Here is a 17855-nt window from a genome sequence, read left to right on the forward strand (position 1 = left end):
CGGCGCGCTCAGCTGTATTTAAAAGCACATCTTTCGTTTCCTCACCTCCAGCTCTCTCAGTCGGTCCATGAGCTCGCTGCTGTTGTCCTCCAGGTAAGACTCCACGTCTCCCTCCTCGCCCTCCTCGTCCGAACCGAAATCCTCGTCGCACATTTTCTGTTCTGTCTCATCAGACATTGTTTTCATCTGCAAGAAAAGGTTGTTACCACATTACGATTAATCTGAAGGCATGAGACCAAAAACGTCAGTCGCTCTGTGGGTCGTCTGCATACGGTTCATCTTATTTGTGGAGAAATCACACAGTGTAGACCAAAATAAGTCATAATGAGGCACCAGCTAAGATTGATCCCATCCTTCTGTGCTTTCAGAAATGGAAATGTTGGCAGCTCTGAGTTGTCAAAAAATACACAAAAAAATAAATAAAATGACAAACTGACAGTTGTGATGTTAACTGGCAATCTCTCAGGTGATGATGTGGAGCAATTTGAAAGCAATTAAAAAGAGAGTGTTCGATTTATATATATTTTTTTTTTAAACTAAAGAGTCGTGAAGTAACTGAAGCACTTCTTTCAACTAACAACCCGAACACAGACCACCTCAACAACTTCTGCCCAGCAATAAATACTAAAAATAACCCTTATCATCTGATTTGTTGTATGTACGGTGAATAAAAAGAAAACAAAAAAAGAAACCATGAAATCGTCACGTCTGACACACTGCTGTTAATCAATCAGTCATTTCGTATTGTCTCAGTTCCTGCTGACTGCGTCTTATTTGTGCTGTTGCTGTAAACTCCACCCGTCTGGCTCTCCAAGCAAACCAAAACAAACACCGGGGATACCAGTAAACTGCACCGAGGCCTGTTTCACATCAGACCCTGTTTTCATCTCCAGGAGTGACGTTAACGTTATTACCACCATTAAACTCTGTCTGTACTCTGACAGCAGCAGCGTCTCGTTTCAACACCACTTCAGAGTGAAGCCCTCTACACTCCACGCGTGAGCAGCCTGTTACTGCCTCCGCATCGCAGTACCTACTACATATCGAGGATCGCTCCGCAAATACATTAATCCATGGATCCTGCGTTGTTTCAGACACTCTGGACAGAGATAAGCCTTTGTGTCCATATTGCACTGCTTCAGTAAATCCACAGATCGACGTGCAGCTCCACGCTGAGCGCACCGGCTGCCCGAGTCTGCGAGCATGGCACACTGCAGGGCATATGGCTGAGCACCAGTCCATCAGGCACGGCTCCAGGTGTGTCTCAGAGTCACAGAGAGAGAGAGACACAGGAAGTAGGTGTGACAAAGTGGACCCAGATCCAAAAGCCACATCTTAAAGAGTCATTAGAGCGGATGAAACAAGGCTGATTCTGTGGCTGGAGGCCAATCAGGACCTGGCACACTTTCCTGTCTTCCTGACATGGACAGGTGACACACAAACAAACCGCCGTGTGCACTTAATGCATGCAGAGAGGCTCTAATATTCAGGGCACGGTGTCCAACCTCAGTTCTGTTTCCTGAAACATATTTTGAGCCTGAAAACTTGAAGTTGGCATGTAAGGTCGTATTATTTGAATTCTTTCTTTATTATTTAACCAAAACAGCTCAGTTAATTTTCACTGCACTGTCCATCTGCACTCGAAAAACTATCAAAACCACATCCTCCTCACTGTTATACAGGGTGACGGCTTTGCTCTCTACCATCAGCCCTATATACACCCTCCTGCTGCCATAAATACTCACCAGAGAAACAAATCTGGATTAATCCAAGGCTGAAAATAGTCCCAAAGAAACACACGATTTACTCCCGGTGACTATGGTTAGGTAAAAGATATGTCCTTCCACTGCTTTATTAGTGTTTTTAACACATAAAGTTACACCTGGCCTGATTCTTCCTTTTAAATCAGTTCTCAATATATATATATACATATATATATACTAACTTATTGGAAGTTACATTTCTACTTTTTAATGCACGGGTACAATACACAATCTATAATTTTCTAATTATTCTAAATATTCTTGACTATTTAAACATCTTTCAGTATCCTGCTCTGTTTGCACACTACAACCTGGGTTTTGCCACTTTAATTGTGATAACTCTGCAGTACTCTGTTTTGGTAACTATTGTCCGTGATGTAAATATGTAAAAATTGTGTGTGTTTCTGTTCTATGTCCTGTGTCCTGTTCTGTTTGTATATGTGTTTTTTTGCTGCTGTTACAACCAAATTTCCCCTTGTGGGACAATTAAAGGACTATTCTATTCTATTCTATTCTATTCTATTCTGGGTTTGGTAGTCTGGTTTTTCACCTGCTAAATGCAGCAGAGTATCACCAACTAGCTGAAAAAAGTGACAACTGCCAGTTTTTGAAAAGAAAAAAAAAACATCTATTAAATCTAAACTGCAACGTTGAGGGCTGAGAAATGAAGCCAGTGCAAGAGTGGGAACAAATGCAGTTCCTCTCATGGCCACTTGAGTGGACCTCAGACTTGAGTCCCAGTCCTCAGACTTCCACCGTAGCCTCCATCCTCTATCCAGACCTCTGCAGACTAACACGGCAGTGGCCAAAATCTAGAGTTTGAGACTAGGATTCACCATCTATGGCCTGCTGAGGTAATACAATGATAATGATTAGCCTAAGCTAATGATGAAATTACTGCAAAGCTTAGAAATTTTAAGGATTAACAACTAGTGTTGGTGGCGACGTTCCCAGAAAAGCCATCATCGATGCAAACAGAACATTTTCTTCTGCTGCTGTCGAAACCCGAGTTGATGCTCATTATAAAGTAGCCACAGGAAATGCGAGGTGTTCGTCAGCAGTGAGCTTACAGCCATCAGTGAATCAGTTTGAGATTTTTGCACTAGTAACAGTCAGAGAAGGAGCCACGGTGAGCTGTTAGATGAAGAGCTGCAGGCGACTGCTGCACACCTCCAGCTTCGCAGCACTGCGCCCTCCTGTTGACAGACTCATGCCGAGTGCAGCATCGTCAAAAAGTGACAGAAAGAGAAAAATTATTACCAAACTTCTTTGTTAAAGTGAAAATAATTTAACTTTAGACACCTGCAGCATGAAACTGGGTTTGCTGTTCCCACCAGTGACTGAGAAGAAGTATTTCCTCGTTTGTGACGAGTAAAAAAAAGCATGTGGATGGGGTGTAACTTTTTAATTTTAAACTTAAAGAGAGGGTATCCCTTTCAATATTCTATAAAATGTGTGTTTGTCACTACAATATTAACAAGAGAAAAATGGGGGACTTTTATTTTGGAAGAAAATGCTATAAAGCTCCAGTTGGTTGCTATAAAGCTGGATTGGTTATCAGTGACAAACAGTGCTGTGGTTGGCAGCTGAGAAGTTCATGCAACATGAAGGAAGCACCAAAGGGTCAGCAGTTTAGAGACATTTTAAGCTGCTATATCAACAACTTCTATTTGTATAATTGCAAAAGTTTTTCACTTAACCACAAACTGAGGTCGAGTGAGTTAATGTGGCTGAAAAGATACAAAAACGACTGTTTGTCTCTCTCTCACTTCTTCTTTCATTATATTTGGTTTGACACTTGTCGGGAAGCTTTTACTACACTTACACTAACACATCGTTATGTTGTCAACTCAGTTATTTTTATTATTGCACTTCACCCGTCTCTTGTCAGCTTCACGTCACACACACAGTGTGTGTGAGGAGCAGCAAAAGGAGGTGCACTCAGACGGAGAGCCGGTAAACGGCAGCAACATGCAATAGTGACCTACACTGAGTTTGAAGGAGACTAGTGTGAAGAATTTAAAGTGAATAACATGAACCTCTAAATACCATCCATCCAGCCCATAAGCAGAGAAGCCCAGTCACCTCCTCCAGTTCCTGTAGCCTCCGCCCAGTAGAACATGCCTGCAACACCTCACCCAGGCCAGGAGGTGCCCAGGAGATGCTTGAACCACCTCAGATTGCTGGTTTCTATATGAAGGAGTAGTGGCTCCACTCCTTACCAAATGACTTAACTCCTCACCTCATCTCTAAGGATGAAGCCCACCGACCTTCAGAGAAAGCTAAAATTCGCCGTTTGTATCAGTGATCTCGTTCTTTTCAGTCACCACTCGGAGCTCAAGGCCATAGGTGAGGTTAGAGAGGTAGAGCTTTACTTTCACACACACCTCTCTGGACAAGCAGGCTGGTATAGCCATCCTCTCTTCCTCCCTCACTCATGAAAAAGATACTTACACTCCTCCATGTGGTGCAGCAAAGCATCCCTGACCCGGAGTAGCCACTCCACCCTTTCCCAGCGGAGAACAATGGCCTTAGACTTGAAGGTGGTAGTGGGAAAAAGCTGTATCGCTGCATTATAAAATAAACGATGAGAAGCCGAAGTTATTTAAAAAAACAACAACAAACAAACACGCTGAGAATCTGTGAGCTATTTCACAAACGTGTCATCAAGTTACTGATGGATTAGAGCCGCATATTAATCGTGTGCCGCATACATTGCAGAGATGTTTGTGGACACCAACTCCAATATCAAGTGCCAAAAAATGCATCATTTTAATGTCACGTTATTGGCATGAGTATTGAAGTAAAACAAGCCGTAAATATGAACTCAACAAATGCACAGAGAATTAAAAGCACTGATTGGAAATGTTCAGTAGCTTCTAATAGTTTAAAAACATAAAAAATAAAAACTCAGCAGTGACCCACCAGGCCTCGTGTAACAGGAGCTGTTTGCAAAGCGTTTACAGGAAGATTATTGAACATCGCTGGGCTGTGAACGCCGACTGACAAACCTGAGCAGCACCATCCAAAGTGTAGGCTGCTTATTGAGCCGCGATCGACTCCACGCGGCCGAATCTACACGTATAATGGAGGGATGATCAATGAACCCCATCTAAGAACGGAAGCAGATATTAGTATCGTTCCTGCATCCAAGGTCAAACGGATGGCTGAGTGGTTATAAATACCAGATCTTCTCTTCACTAATGCACATCAAAGCTCCGGGCAGCAGGATGGAGAAGCATGCACACACATCCCTCTGTGTGTGTGTGTGTGTTTGCGAACATTCACATGGAAATTACAGCGTGCATCAAAAGACAACAAAAGTGATTCTAAATATAACACGAAAATGTGGTTTTGCCTTGGCTGCTGTGGTTTTTCTTTTGAAGTGCACAGATAACGTCACAAGCCTCTCTGGGAAAAAAAAGAAAAAAAAAAGCCACCAGCAAAGAAGCATCTGTTAGAACGAGTTACGCTCCATTTTTATCCATTTCTGAATCACTCATGAGATTCTCACACTATTTGCACTGGCTTTTCATCATTATATTATAGCTGGTGTATAAAAAAAAGGCAAAAAGGCTCGGAAATTTTCGATAATCTGCCCATTATGTCAATCCTAATCCCTCAGCAGCAGTTTTCAGAAAAAACTTAAGGTATTCAGCTTCTTGGGACATAAAACAGCAAATCTTCACATCGACAAGCAGCCAGGCTGAGGTTCGATGACCGAATAATTGATCAATAATCAATTTTTTTCCTCAGCAAATATATTGTGTGTTTATTGGCTAATTGGCTATGGACTGTACAGAGAGATTATTTACCATAAAGCTAAACACAGAAGCAGCTTTTCCCTAACTGCTGTGAAAAAGTCTCGACCCACCTTCAATTTCATCACATTTTCCTAAGATAATGGGAAACAGGTGCAGCGACTTATTGAAATATTTGCAAACATACATGGAACTACAGTATTTAAGGTTTGTACAGTTCTAACAAGCCTAAAAGTCAATATTCAGCACAGCCTGACCTCTTTTAGGCAGTTTTCTTATACTTTAAATAGTCTTCAGAAATAGTTTCCAGGCTTTTTAAAAGACATTCAAAGCTTTTCTTTGGTTTTTTGCCTGCTTTTGTTCAGTGCTCTGTCAGGATGATCCCACACTGCTTTAGTAATGTTGAGGTCCGGGCTCTGGGGAGGCCAATCCACGACTGACAGTCATCTACTGTGCACTCTTCTATACAGGTTGTTGCCAATCAGACACTTTTTCAAATGTTATTGCACGGTGTAACAAAATCTGAGGGAGCTTTTACTTTTCTCTGTTCATAAATTAGAAAAACAACAACAAGTAGAACAATGGTGTTGGGGATTTAGACAGAATCTCTAACACCTCTGGCTGGCATGCATTCTCATGGCTGTAGACGCTGTTGTAGCTCTGTGACTGTAACCTGGATCCACTGTTACACTGGTAGATTCTCATATCAGACATGAAGAAACTTGAATTCTGCTCTAACGTTAATGCTGGTTCAAAATACACGATATCAGCCCATCTAATCTGGACCACATAGGGCGTCTGAGACGGGAACAAAAAGTTTATCATCTCATCTTGCACACAGTGTCATAATGGACAAAAAAAATGATGCTGCAACTGATACGCCTCATAAAGTGTGACAAAACAAAAATACCACAAAGTCTTTCCACAACAGCTCACTCACTGTTGTGACGCTGACCGGTTGATCTGTGCACGACTGCAAACATCACAAAAGCAGAACTTTAACTCTTTTTTTCCCCATAAAGACGAAATCTGACAACCTTCTTTGTGTCCTTATTGACAAATTTTGACATCTCAGTATATTCCATAAACATGCGGTCTGATGACCTTTAGAATAAATTCTGAGATTTATCAGTTTAGCCCCAGTAAACGGCAGAGATAACCCTCTCTAATAATCGCAGTCATTTTGTTCTGGAAGCAGGCCTGAAATCTGACAAACTATTCAGCTCAGAAAAGAGAAACAACTTTTTACCCCTGGCAGGCATCCAAGGTAGAAAATAGTTAAACTATCAGCCATCATTTAATGACAATTTGGCTTCTATTTTTTTTAATTTCGGCATTTTTAACCAATGACCAGCAGATAAACAAAGTCCCAGTATTTTAGCTAATGTGTTCACGTCATTTAAAAAGAAGTATTCTTACTAACCGACCTCTTTTAATGCAGTTTTTGAACACACTCAAAAATCTCTGGACTACAAAGCGGGATCATATTTCTCCCACATTAGCTTCCCTTCCTTGGCTCCCTGTTAAGAATTGAATTTAAAATCCTTCTTCTCACATACAAAGTCCTGAAGGATCAAACCTCCATCACATCTTAAAAACCTTTTAGTATCATGTTATCCCAGCAGAGTGCTTCGCTCACAGACTGCAGGCTTACTTGCGGTTCTTAGAGTTTCTAAAAGTAGAATGGGAGGCAGAGCCTGCAGCTTTCAGGCTCCTCTCCTGTGGAACCAGTTTGGGAGACAGAAACACTCTCTGCTTTAAAGATCAGATTTAAAACTTCCCTTTTTGATAAAACTTATAGTTAGACCAGGATCAGAAACATTTCTTAGTTATGGTGCTATAGCTGCTGGGGGGTTGGGGGGGTTCCCATGATGCCCATTTTCTCTCCACTCCCCTTTCTTTTCACTATTAATGTCTTTAAACACCATCCCTCCATGTTGCTAACTTTTGGCTTTTTGTTTGTGTTTTCTCCCTTTCTCTCTGTGCTCTACATTTTTCTTCCTTCTTGCCAAGCGCAAGTTTTCTTTCTCATATTGTAGGCGATTACTGTGCAATTGTAAGGGGGTTTCTGCAGGACTACACAAAAACTACTAAAGCCAAAAGGTGGGCAAAGGAAGAATTAGTTACATTTTGAACCAGATCTGCTGCACTGACCTTGGCAGATGATGCACTCACCGACTGCTTTTCTGTTTCATTCATCTGCAGATAAATTGTTTCATCTGCAAAGTGTCTCAAAACTGTGGAATATTTCTGCTGTAGCTGCCTCATTTTGTCCAACTAACAATCCATAAGATTGTTAGTTGGACAAAGAAATGCAGTTAGCAGATCACCAATGAAAAGGAAAAGCATCAAAAGCTTCGCTGCTATTCATTTTTGGTCTCGGTGTTGATTTATATCTAAAGTAAGCCACATTCATTGCCCTGTTGTTGGTACTACAGAGATAAACTTGCTGTAACATCTTTGGGAAACACAGAGAGGGGGAGATGAACTAACAGACAGGGAGTGAGGGAGGGAGGGTGCTTCTGGCTGCTTTCTGAACTGCGGTATTGTCACGATGGGGGTGGTATAAGAGGCTGTGACTGGCCTGAAAGTGCACACAGAGGCTCATTGACAGGGCGGAGGAGAGGAGGCTCGGTGGGTCCCGGCGGGGCTGCAGCAGTGCCAGCAAGCTCCTTCCACAGACTCACAGCCGCTGGTGCTGTCAGAGAGAAACCACGAGGGGAATGCAAACAGAGTCGATGCTGCTGCTCTGCTCAGCTCTTTTTTTTTTTAATCCACCTACTACTGAGCGAGGCAATATTCTGAGCACATTTTTATTCATCACTGAGAGCAATTGACGATAAAAACAAATGTCCTTGCGACGGCATATTCTGATAGGATACTGATGCCACAAGGTCGATGTGGGATGTTCATTTATTCACATCTGAACAGCCTGATCGCTGAATTTATTCTCAGGTGCAAGAAAAAGACTTAAAGGGATATTCCACTGATTTAAACATGTATTTAACCGTCACAGTGGGGAAACTACACAGGCTGAGAAATTTTAAAATAATGGAGTTATATCAGCTTCAGGTTGAGATTTTAATTTAGCCATTAGCCCTGTAAGGTGGGGATCATACTCTGCTGCGGACACCGTGGATGAGAAGTCAAGCCTGCTGTAGTCGACTGCAGTGCAGCATTTCTGTGGATGACTCTGTGGAGTCACACATGTCAGCACAGAGCCTCAGTCCTACCCTTCACCAAGACCCGAGCATACTTGTGCACCAGAAACTCTAAAACACTTTTATGGTCTAATTATTCTTGCATCCCTTCACCGGCTTCCAGTGAAATTCAGGATCAACTTTTAAATTCTGTTACCAACATATAAAGCTCTACATGGACAGGCCTTTACCAGAACAGCCGGCCTCGCCAATCCTCTGATGTGTGCATGTGTGCATGTCGGGAAGAATGTCTGACTGTATGGTCGATTGTGCCTAAATTTTCAGAAGCACTTTGTAACTCTATGTTCTGAAAAGTGCTACACAAACAAAGTTGTTATTATTATTATTATTGTGTGCAATAAAAATTTGCTTCTTTGCTTTTTGAAAATTGCCACGTCCTTGTAATCAGGCGATAAACTTAAATTAATAATTAAACTCCCTGATACAAAACAGTTTACAAAAAAAAAAATCTTTCGCCAAAACACAGAATTACAGTTATGATTGGTTCTCAGCATCCTTCAGCTGGAGGTGTGCCATTTATCAAGAGGGGGCATCCACACTTTCGCTAAGTGTGTGTATCTTAATGGAGGATCCACCACATGAAAGGTGCTTTTAAATGAAGTAGACTTATGTGGAAAAGTCCCCCCAACACCAAGTCTGCACCAGTGTGAACTCATAAAGCATCTCGCCCACTATCCAAACCTTCTGTTTACCAGGGCCAGCCAATCAAAAGGACGGGCCCTAAGAGATAATGAACTGAGAGGCTACACCAGTATAACATAGATAAGGAATTGAACTGGGAATCCCAACAAGCTTATCAGGCATCAGAAACAGATACAGTTTTGAAATAATCGGTCAAAGTATCAGCAGGTTAACCAATAACAAAAATAACTGTTAGGAAAAGGATGTGATGAGTTGCAGTGAATGTAATATTCACTCGTTCCTTTATGCATGAGCAGTAACAAACATCACAGTCACTGTGCACAGTATTTGCATTGAGTGGGCAATAAAATCCATTCCTGTGGAACCAGTTTGGACTCGTGGGACAGAAACTCTCTCTTCGACTCTCATGTTCAGCTTCAAACTTTCGTTTTGGTAAAGCTCACGAACAGGACTGGATCAGGTGACCTTGAACCACTCCTTAGTTACCCTGCAACATGCTCAGGCTGCTGCAGGACTTCCACGATGCACTGAGAAGCTTTCTATGCATCTGTTATTTCCGATTTTATAATCTTTGCATCTTCATGCTCCCTGCACCTTTCAACTCTGGAGCTATATGTTTCTGATCTACTCCAACCGATAAGACTAGTGCTGTGCAATTCACCATGACCTCCAACCAGGCCTGTCACTGTATCCTACATGATAACCGGACAAATATGTCCAATACCAATAATATCACAATAACTCAAAAGTCTGTTAAAATCATCCCTAAATTTATTTTTATTTATTATTTAAATAGTACTGGCAACTTTAACTTGTATGAAGACATTTTCCTGCAGAACTCAGATCAGAGAGCTCCAAATCACAGGGCACTGTAACACCATCTCAGAGGAACCGATGTTAGCCCGAACGCTCGGTAAGCAGAGGAGCAGCAGCAAGAGGAGACAACAAACTGGTAATTAAATTAAGAATAAAATCTTCAACAGTCTCCAGAGCGTCACTCAACAACATAACAGCAGCCTGACTGCACCTGCACGAGTGACTCGGTCTAACTGAGCAGAAGTGTTGTGGGAAAGTGAATCTCTCCAACTGCGAGATAGGATCCAGCCAAAAGAGAAGAGAGCCAATATAAACCACAAAATGTGGCCTAAACTGTGCTGCTGCTGCTGCTGCTGCACGAATTCAAACCACAGTTATCATCAATACCTTTATATACTTCTGTACTTCCAACCAGATTATCAAGATAATCAAGTTAAAACAATCATCTGTCATTTTGCTCTTTTTCTTCTTTTTATCTGAAGTCAGGTCACGGTGGCAGCAGCTAAACTGGGTATTCCACACATGCTTTCTCCTAGCTACATTTTCCAGTTTCTCCTGTGGGATCCCGGGTTTCTCCCAGGCCAGATGAGGGACATGATCTCTCCAGTGGGTTCTGGATCTACTCTGGAGTCTCCTCCTAGTTTGGCATGCCTGAAAAACCTCCAGGTAGACATCCAGGAATCCTTTGGACACGAAGGAACTGCGACTCTACTCGGAGCTCCCCCTAGGTGTCTGAGCCCAGGCACCCTGCAGGGGAAACCCATTTGACCTCGTTCTTTTGGTCAGCGCACAGCTCACAGGGCTGGCTGGGGCAGATTTGCCTTAGCGTGAACCAAGACGATTGAAAAAGACTTTGGTGATCAAGAAAATTAAACCCTGCTGGGCAACGCTTTAGCTTCAAGGAGTCTGGAGAGGAAGTTCAACAAATGCACGAGGTTGCAAAAGCTGAGGTAGGATGATGAGGATTTTTGAAATAAAGGAGCAGCCCCAGAAGGTTGTCTTCACTGGCTCTGTCTGAGGTTTCTTCCTGTTAACAGGTTTTCTCCCCATTGCCACGACAGATGCCTTGGTTTCATTCTACACTACTTTAAGGTTTTGGCCTTGCTGTGTAAATTCCTAAAATAAACTCGGCCGAATAGTCTTGGTTGTTTTTTATGTCTATAGAAATAAGGAAGCAAACAAGAGGACACGACCAAGGATGCACACATAAAGAAGGGAGAAAAAAAAGAGCAAACAGATAAGAGTGAAGGTCAAAGTGAGCACAAAGTGTTTTGTTTTTGTAAATGCACCCTTCTGGAAAACACAGCCACTCAATCAGACATTGCTAAGTGTAAACAAAGGGCAGCGAGGCGCCGCGTTCGCAGCTAAAAGCTCCAATCAGTGAAGAAAACAGGCAGGATCATGTGTTAGCCTCTGAGCCAAGCGGGCATGTGGTGCTTTTGTTCCTCCTAAAATGACTCAAGCGGATACCTGTGTACGAAAAATGTGAGCTGCGGGGACACTGCTGCACATTCATCAGCAAACAAATAAAGTGCAACTTGACACCAGAGGAATACTAACATGTCTTCTACTGGAAATAAATAGCTGTGGTGTGCTTTAAACAAATCAGCCAGCAGCGACTGCTGCAAAGGTCGGATTAACTTTTCATGGGTGTAAAGCATTGACACAGAAACTACCAACAAGCCTGATGACTAACAAGCAGGGAGACGGAGGAAATGAAACAGAGAAGTAGCACCGAAACCGAGTCAGAGATACACTTTTTTAAAGCTCAGACAATAAAAGAACTGAAGCAAAGGACAGAAAGGAAAGTTAATCTGCAGATACATTCATGATCGCCTATTTTTTAATTGAAGATGCAGAACTTTCTTTGTGTTCCTTCTTAAATGTGAGCATGTGCTATAAAATCTATTCAGGGTTATATAATTAATATTTACATGTAGAGTATACACATATAGGTTTGAGACTTAGTGATTAGTAACATTTTCATATCAATAGGATGTGGACTTTTGGTTAAACACTGCAAAAAACCTCATTTCCTCACTTATCTGGTTAATGAGGCACACTGATGGTTACAGCTCCTTAAACATGAGGATGTGGTCCTATTCTCCTTATATTAGATTTACAGTTACTGTATGTGGAATAGTTTGTGGTTTGGTTTTGAGATTTTGTGCACGAAACACCAAAACAATAAATCAAGAACTCAACGGGTTACAAATTAATACCGAGCAGAAAATTTTCAGCTCATTTAAAAACAAATATGAACATAACAGTTTAGATTGGCTTTCATTGCATGACATCTAAATAAACAAAATTAATGCCAGCTGGGTTTTCATTTAAATTTGTTATATGACTATTGTGCATCTTTATTCCGATACTTCCTGCCACGTTGCTAGCCGATTTAAATACACGCTTCGACACAATCGTAGGATTGGACATGTGCCAAGGAGTTGGAGGGAAACATTAACAGTGAGTCACATTTTCCCTTTTCCCCCCTTTTTCTTTCACAGTAACATCTTCACAATAATGTGCTGTGTGTCTGAGAAAATTGCTAAACTAGCCCAGTCTAATCTGAGTGCTCTAACACAGGGTTAACCCAGCTGTGTACTCTGGGATTTTGAGTGAGTATGAGATTTAAATTTACTGGTACACATCAAAGGGTCTGATTAATAGTGAGGAAGTAAAACAGATGGCTTTCTTGTGTGGAGGAAACTGTAATCAACTAAACTGTGGGTGTCACGCTGCAAGTGTGCATTCAAAAGTGCCTTTATTTGACATTGTATAACTAAAAGAATAACTGGCGACATTTAAGACGACATCTGGGCTATTTTCTGCAAATATGAATGAGAGTGCGCCTTGGAATTTCTCATTTTATGTGTGACGTTGTATCAGCTCAACAATGAATCAATTTGTCCACAAAATAGTGAATAATAATTATTAACCTTCAGGAAAAGAAAAAAAATCATAACATTATGAATCATGTACTCACCTGCGGGGTCAGCTCTTGTAATGATCCTTGAAGAGGAGTCAGTCTCCCGTCAGGCACCTCTGTCTCCCAACAACAAAACCACGGAGCTGAGGGCGAGAAAACCGGGACATGTTTTAAAACACAACAGCACCAAGGCTGAAAATCTCCTCGGCACAATGCATGAGCGGACTCCCACGAGGACACGCAGAAGGATGTCTGAATCTTGGACTAGATCGCGGTATTTTATGGAGAACATCAAGTCTCTGCATTTCTCTCATTTCATAATTTGATACACATTTGTGAAGATATGAAAAGAAAGGTGCAGTTTTAACCCCCCATCAAACAATGGGGAAGAATCCTGGATTCAGATCGAGCCTTTTTTGGAATAATCCTGCTAACAAAGACAAACCAACCAATCACAGAGGCTCCTCGGTGGAGGTAATAAACCCCCGGCCTCATCTTTCCCCCTCCCATCCTCCTCCTCCTCCTCTCTGCATTTTAAATCATAAGAAGAAACTGCAAAATCTGCCCGTGTGTAACCAGATCTCAAAAAGTTTGATAGCTAGAGTTTAAGATGGGGTTTGAGGCCAATGTCACCTCTGCGATGGGCCGCGGGGAAAGGCCGCAGCCTTCCTCGGCTCCACAAGCGAACAGGAAACCGAGAGGAGAGGAAGATGCTCCATTTGCCCTCGGGAGACACCGGCATTTGGCAGACGCCAGCCATGCAAAGACCACAAGCCCCCGCTCCTCTATCTCGCCCTCTTTCCTCAATCTCGTCTTTCCTTTCATCTCTGAGTCATTGTAAAGTGTAATGAAAGAAAGATGGATGAATAATTCAGTAGACAGCATTTAAGAACTCCCCTTTTATGTCTTTCGGAGAATGCAGGACAGTGCCACACAAAGATTTCCTTTAAAGTTTCAGCCTAATGTGGGATTCCCCCATTAATCGAGTTCCCCGTTAATTATGCTCGCTTTCTACAAAGGTTTACAGCATAAGTGGGGCGCCACGTCTGCAGTAGGGTCTCCTCAGCCAGCGTTTTTTGTCTCGTCAACACAGATATGTTTGGGCGCCGAACTGCAGTATTAACTCTTCATTTCCAAACGTGCTCTATAAGGTAACGGGGCCTGATCCTGTTAGATCTTGTCAAACTGAAATGGGATTAGAGGTGTTGAGCATCTGCCCACTCAATCTGGGGTTTTAATAGAGCAAGAGCAGATCCGCTGTTCTGGCCTGGGAAACGGAGAACACAAAGCGGCCAGCAGATCGGGAAAAAGCCCAAAACAAGACTTACTTTCAAATCCATTTTTTTTTAAGGTGGGATGATAAAATTTGAAATATTCAAAGAGGCAAATTTAGGTTTTCCAAGTGGTTTGGTGGGATGCTGGGGATGAGGATGAGGAGATTCATGGAATGAGGGTAGGGATAGGGGGAAAACTCAAAGGCGACTCAGCCAAAGCAGAGCGAAGAAATGCACAAAAGCTTCTTAAATCATGTCAGTCTCACTCTTGGGGATTTGGCATAGGCAAGGCCATCTGAGGATACGTCAAACACCACCCTTTCCATCTGCCAATCTGTAAAGGCAAAGACTGAAGTTCTCGCTGTCTACGCAAAGTGTGTAGGCGGGATATGTAAACAATGTGACAAAAACCTCAATCCTCACACGCTGGAATTAAGCAAGACTCGGGAATGGCTGAATCTCCCTCAAAAAATGTAGGCCAGAGTCTTTTTTTCCCCTCATTTTCTGCAGACGCACAGTGGTCGGTATCATTAATACAGATGCAGATAAATATCAAAGTGGAATTGAGATGTGCGTGAGACAGAATCAGGCTGGCGGGTTCCCTCGGCACTGCTTCCTGTCTGATGTTTGGCTACATGAACCGAGACGAATCGCACACAAGCAATATTTGGGATGAGGAGCGAGAGGAGGTGGGGGAAGGGATGGATGAGGAGAAGGAGGAGGAGGAGGAGAAGGAGGAGGGGAGCTCCCTTCCCAAAAGAGGTCTGAGAGATTGGAAGTGAGCCATGCAGGTCTGAGAGCAATCACACAAAACGCAGGGATCCTTCTTAAATCTGTGCCAGCCAACCTCCACACCCATGGAGGAAGCACATCAAGGCTCCCTTCATCCTCCTGATATCACACATTCAGGCAGCATTCAGGCAGCACACCATCCACCACCTCCACCCACCCTCGTGCACGTTTGGCAGATTTATGGCACTTTGTTAGCGGGAACCAAAACAGGATTTGGAGCTGGTTCAGCCAAACATTTAAATAAAAAGGACACAGAGTGTTAACAGTGCTCGGCCTGCTGCTGTCATAAAATGTAAGCTAACCCACGGATATTAATGCTAACCTAAACAACTCACACACACATATGCACACAGGGAAATCAGCCCTCCTTTAGCAGTCATCTCGTGCCTCTTCATGTCAAGTCAACACCACAAAACACGAGTCCCCTCGCTGTCATTTCAGGGAGAAAAATCTGCTTCACTTGGACACAGAAACAACATCCCAACAGGCAGACAGAGCGCCGGGCGCTGAAGACCATGTCAGCTGTAAAAACTGCATCACCAATACAAATTTACCCTCTAAACCCCCTCCTCCCAAAGTACACATTTTGGGTCATCTCACCTTTCTTGTTCTGCCTTTTCTGTCATCCAGTCATCTGAGAGCTCCTCACACCAGAATGAAACGTAAGGCACGAGAAGCAAAGAGGGAAAAAAAGATATGAAAAGAGGCCACAACCTTACATTTCTGCTTTCCGGCCGCCGAGGAGATTACGTCCCCCCCCTCCCGCACCACCTCCTGTTAAAAGTGCCGTCACTTTGCGAGCGTGGCGAGGAAGCCGGTTTCCTCTATGCTACAGCTAGAAAAGGCCTGTCCTTGGGCATGAGCATTGTGTATGTGTCTGTGCTGTCTGCAGAGGCTGCCATGTCTCCCATTGTTCCAGGGCGAGTGAGGCAGGCTTCCTACCCCAACAGACCCTGCCTACTACAACAGCTGTGGACCAGCCCCCACCTCCCAGTTGCTCTCCTTCTCCCCTCCTCCTCCACCTCCTACAACTCCTGCCTGTGCTGCTGCTGCTGCTGCTGCTGCTGCTGCTGCTGAACATTAACCCCACAGCTGCCGGCTTGGGTCATAAAGAGGAGGAGAAGAGGGGGTTGGTTTCACAGGAGACCCTACCTTGTACGGACAAAGGGACGTAACAGGGAGAGGATATCCGACATCCCGGCCGGACTGACAGCAGCTCTGCACAGAGCCATTAAGTGCCCTAGAAAGAAAACAGGCTCTGCACTAAGAGGATTGTCCTTCTCTTTCACATTGGCAGTACGTGTTGAACAGAGTCCTGTGCGATGGCACAGAGGGAAAGAAAAGTCACTAGAAATCAGAAGGAAACAGGAGGCTCCAGCTTATGATTACTTTCATTAGAAATTATAGTCTCAATTATTCTCCACTGTGGCTTAGAGAAAATGGAGCAAACACAGCAATACAGAGTTATCAGAGCACAAATTATGTGCCGAGATGAGGTGACGGGAGATTTTTTATTTCTACATCTAAAAGATGGACTTCTTCTGCTACTCGAATGCAGCTCGTTTCTCGACTTCAAATTCTCAAGCCTTTAAAGTTAGAGCAGCAAGAAATAACCGCAGTTAGTTGAAAGGATGTGTACTATGTTACCAGTTAATCCTATCAAGCTTGTTTAAACATACAGGTGCAACAATCAGACACATCTGCAAAGTCAGTGCTCAGTAAGACACCAATACGCAGGTAGGATTTCACTCACAGGAAGTGAAGCACAAACTACTTGGATACAGAAAGAGCTACAAACACAGTGGAGAGGTCCAATTCAGGGACTTCAGTTCATGGAGGTGAGACCTAGCAGGCAGCGGGTTCAGTTCAATTAAATTTTATTTATATAGCACCAAATCACAACAACAGTCATCTCAAGGTGCTTTATAGTTTAAGCTAAAGACCCTATAACAATACAGAACCCCCACCCAACTCCGATTACCCTCGGTGACAGTGGGAAAGACGTCACACTCGAACTAACCATGTTCCACTGTTTACACACACTCCTGCCTTCTTGGATTATGACATCACGGTTAGTGTGCCTAAGTTATAAGTCAAACTTGTGGAGTTCCAGCCAAAAATTCCAACTTTGGGATTTCCTACTTCCCAGTTCATATGGAATCCACCATAACCTTTGACAGCACCCAAAAGGATGGGTTATTGAATAAACACAAATGAAAAAAGCTCAGCGAGTTAAAGAGATAACGCATGTGGCACAAGGCTGTCACCCTGGGTTTGATTCTGCCCTCGCTCATTTGCTGCACGTCTTCCTCCTCTTCTCTCGCCCACCTTTCCTGTCTACTCTCAAACTGTCTTTTCATAATAAAGTCTAAAAAGCACTAAAATATATATGTGAAAAAATAATAATGATAAAAGAGGGGGAAACGATCCACAAATGGCAAAACTGCTTTTTAAAACTGTGAATTTGGATATCTTAACATGGTGAGTCTATAGGGATCGACCGGCCATTAGAGCCAACCAAGTGGCTGTTAGAGGAACTGCAGGTCCTCTAACAGAAAGTGTTGCCTTGACATTTCAGTCTCTGAGCCATTTTTTTCATTACACGCACAATATTTGAAGTGTGGGAGGAAACCTGAGCATCAGCAGGAAGAAAATGC

At 43.0% G+C, this 17855-nt stretch overlaps 1 protein-coding gene across 5 annotated transcripts in view; it reads right to left on the reverse strand.

Annotated features, from left to right (window-relative positions):
• nckap5l (NCK-associated protein 5-like) overlaps positions 1 to 17855 on the reverse strand; it is a 57044-nt gene that overhangs the window by 14271 nt on the left and 24918 nt on the right. For 4 of the 5 annotated variants that reach the window (XM_005477905.3, XM_005477902.4, XM_005477903.4 and 1 more), the window contains 2 exons: positions 13190 to 13275; positions 46 to 186 (listed from right to left, as the gene is read on the reverse strand). In XM_005477905.3, the coding sequence (XP_005477962.1) occupies positions 46 to 186 (141 nt within the window). In that variant the 5' untranslated portion in view covers positions 13190 to 13275. Of the gene's footprint in view, positions 1 to 45; positions 187 to 13189; positions 13276 to 15798; positions 16137 to 17855 lie in introns of those variants that run through there. The other variant, XM_005477904.4, reaches the window with a different exon arrangement.

This window comes from Oreochromis niloticus, linkage group LG20 (assembly GCF_001858045.2).
Source record: "Oreochromis niloticus isolate F11D_XX linkage group LG20, O_niloticus_UMD_NMBU, whole genome shotgun sequence".
NCBI lineage: Eukaryota > Metazoa > Chordata > Actinopteri > Cichliformes > Cichlidae > Oreochromis > Oreochromis niloticus.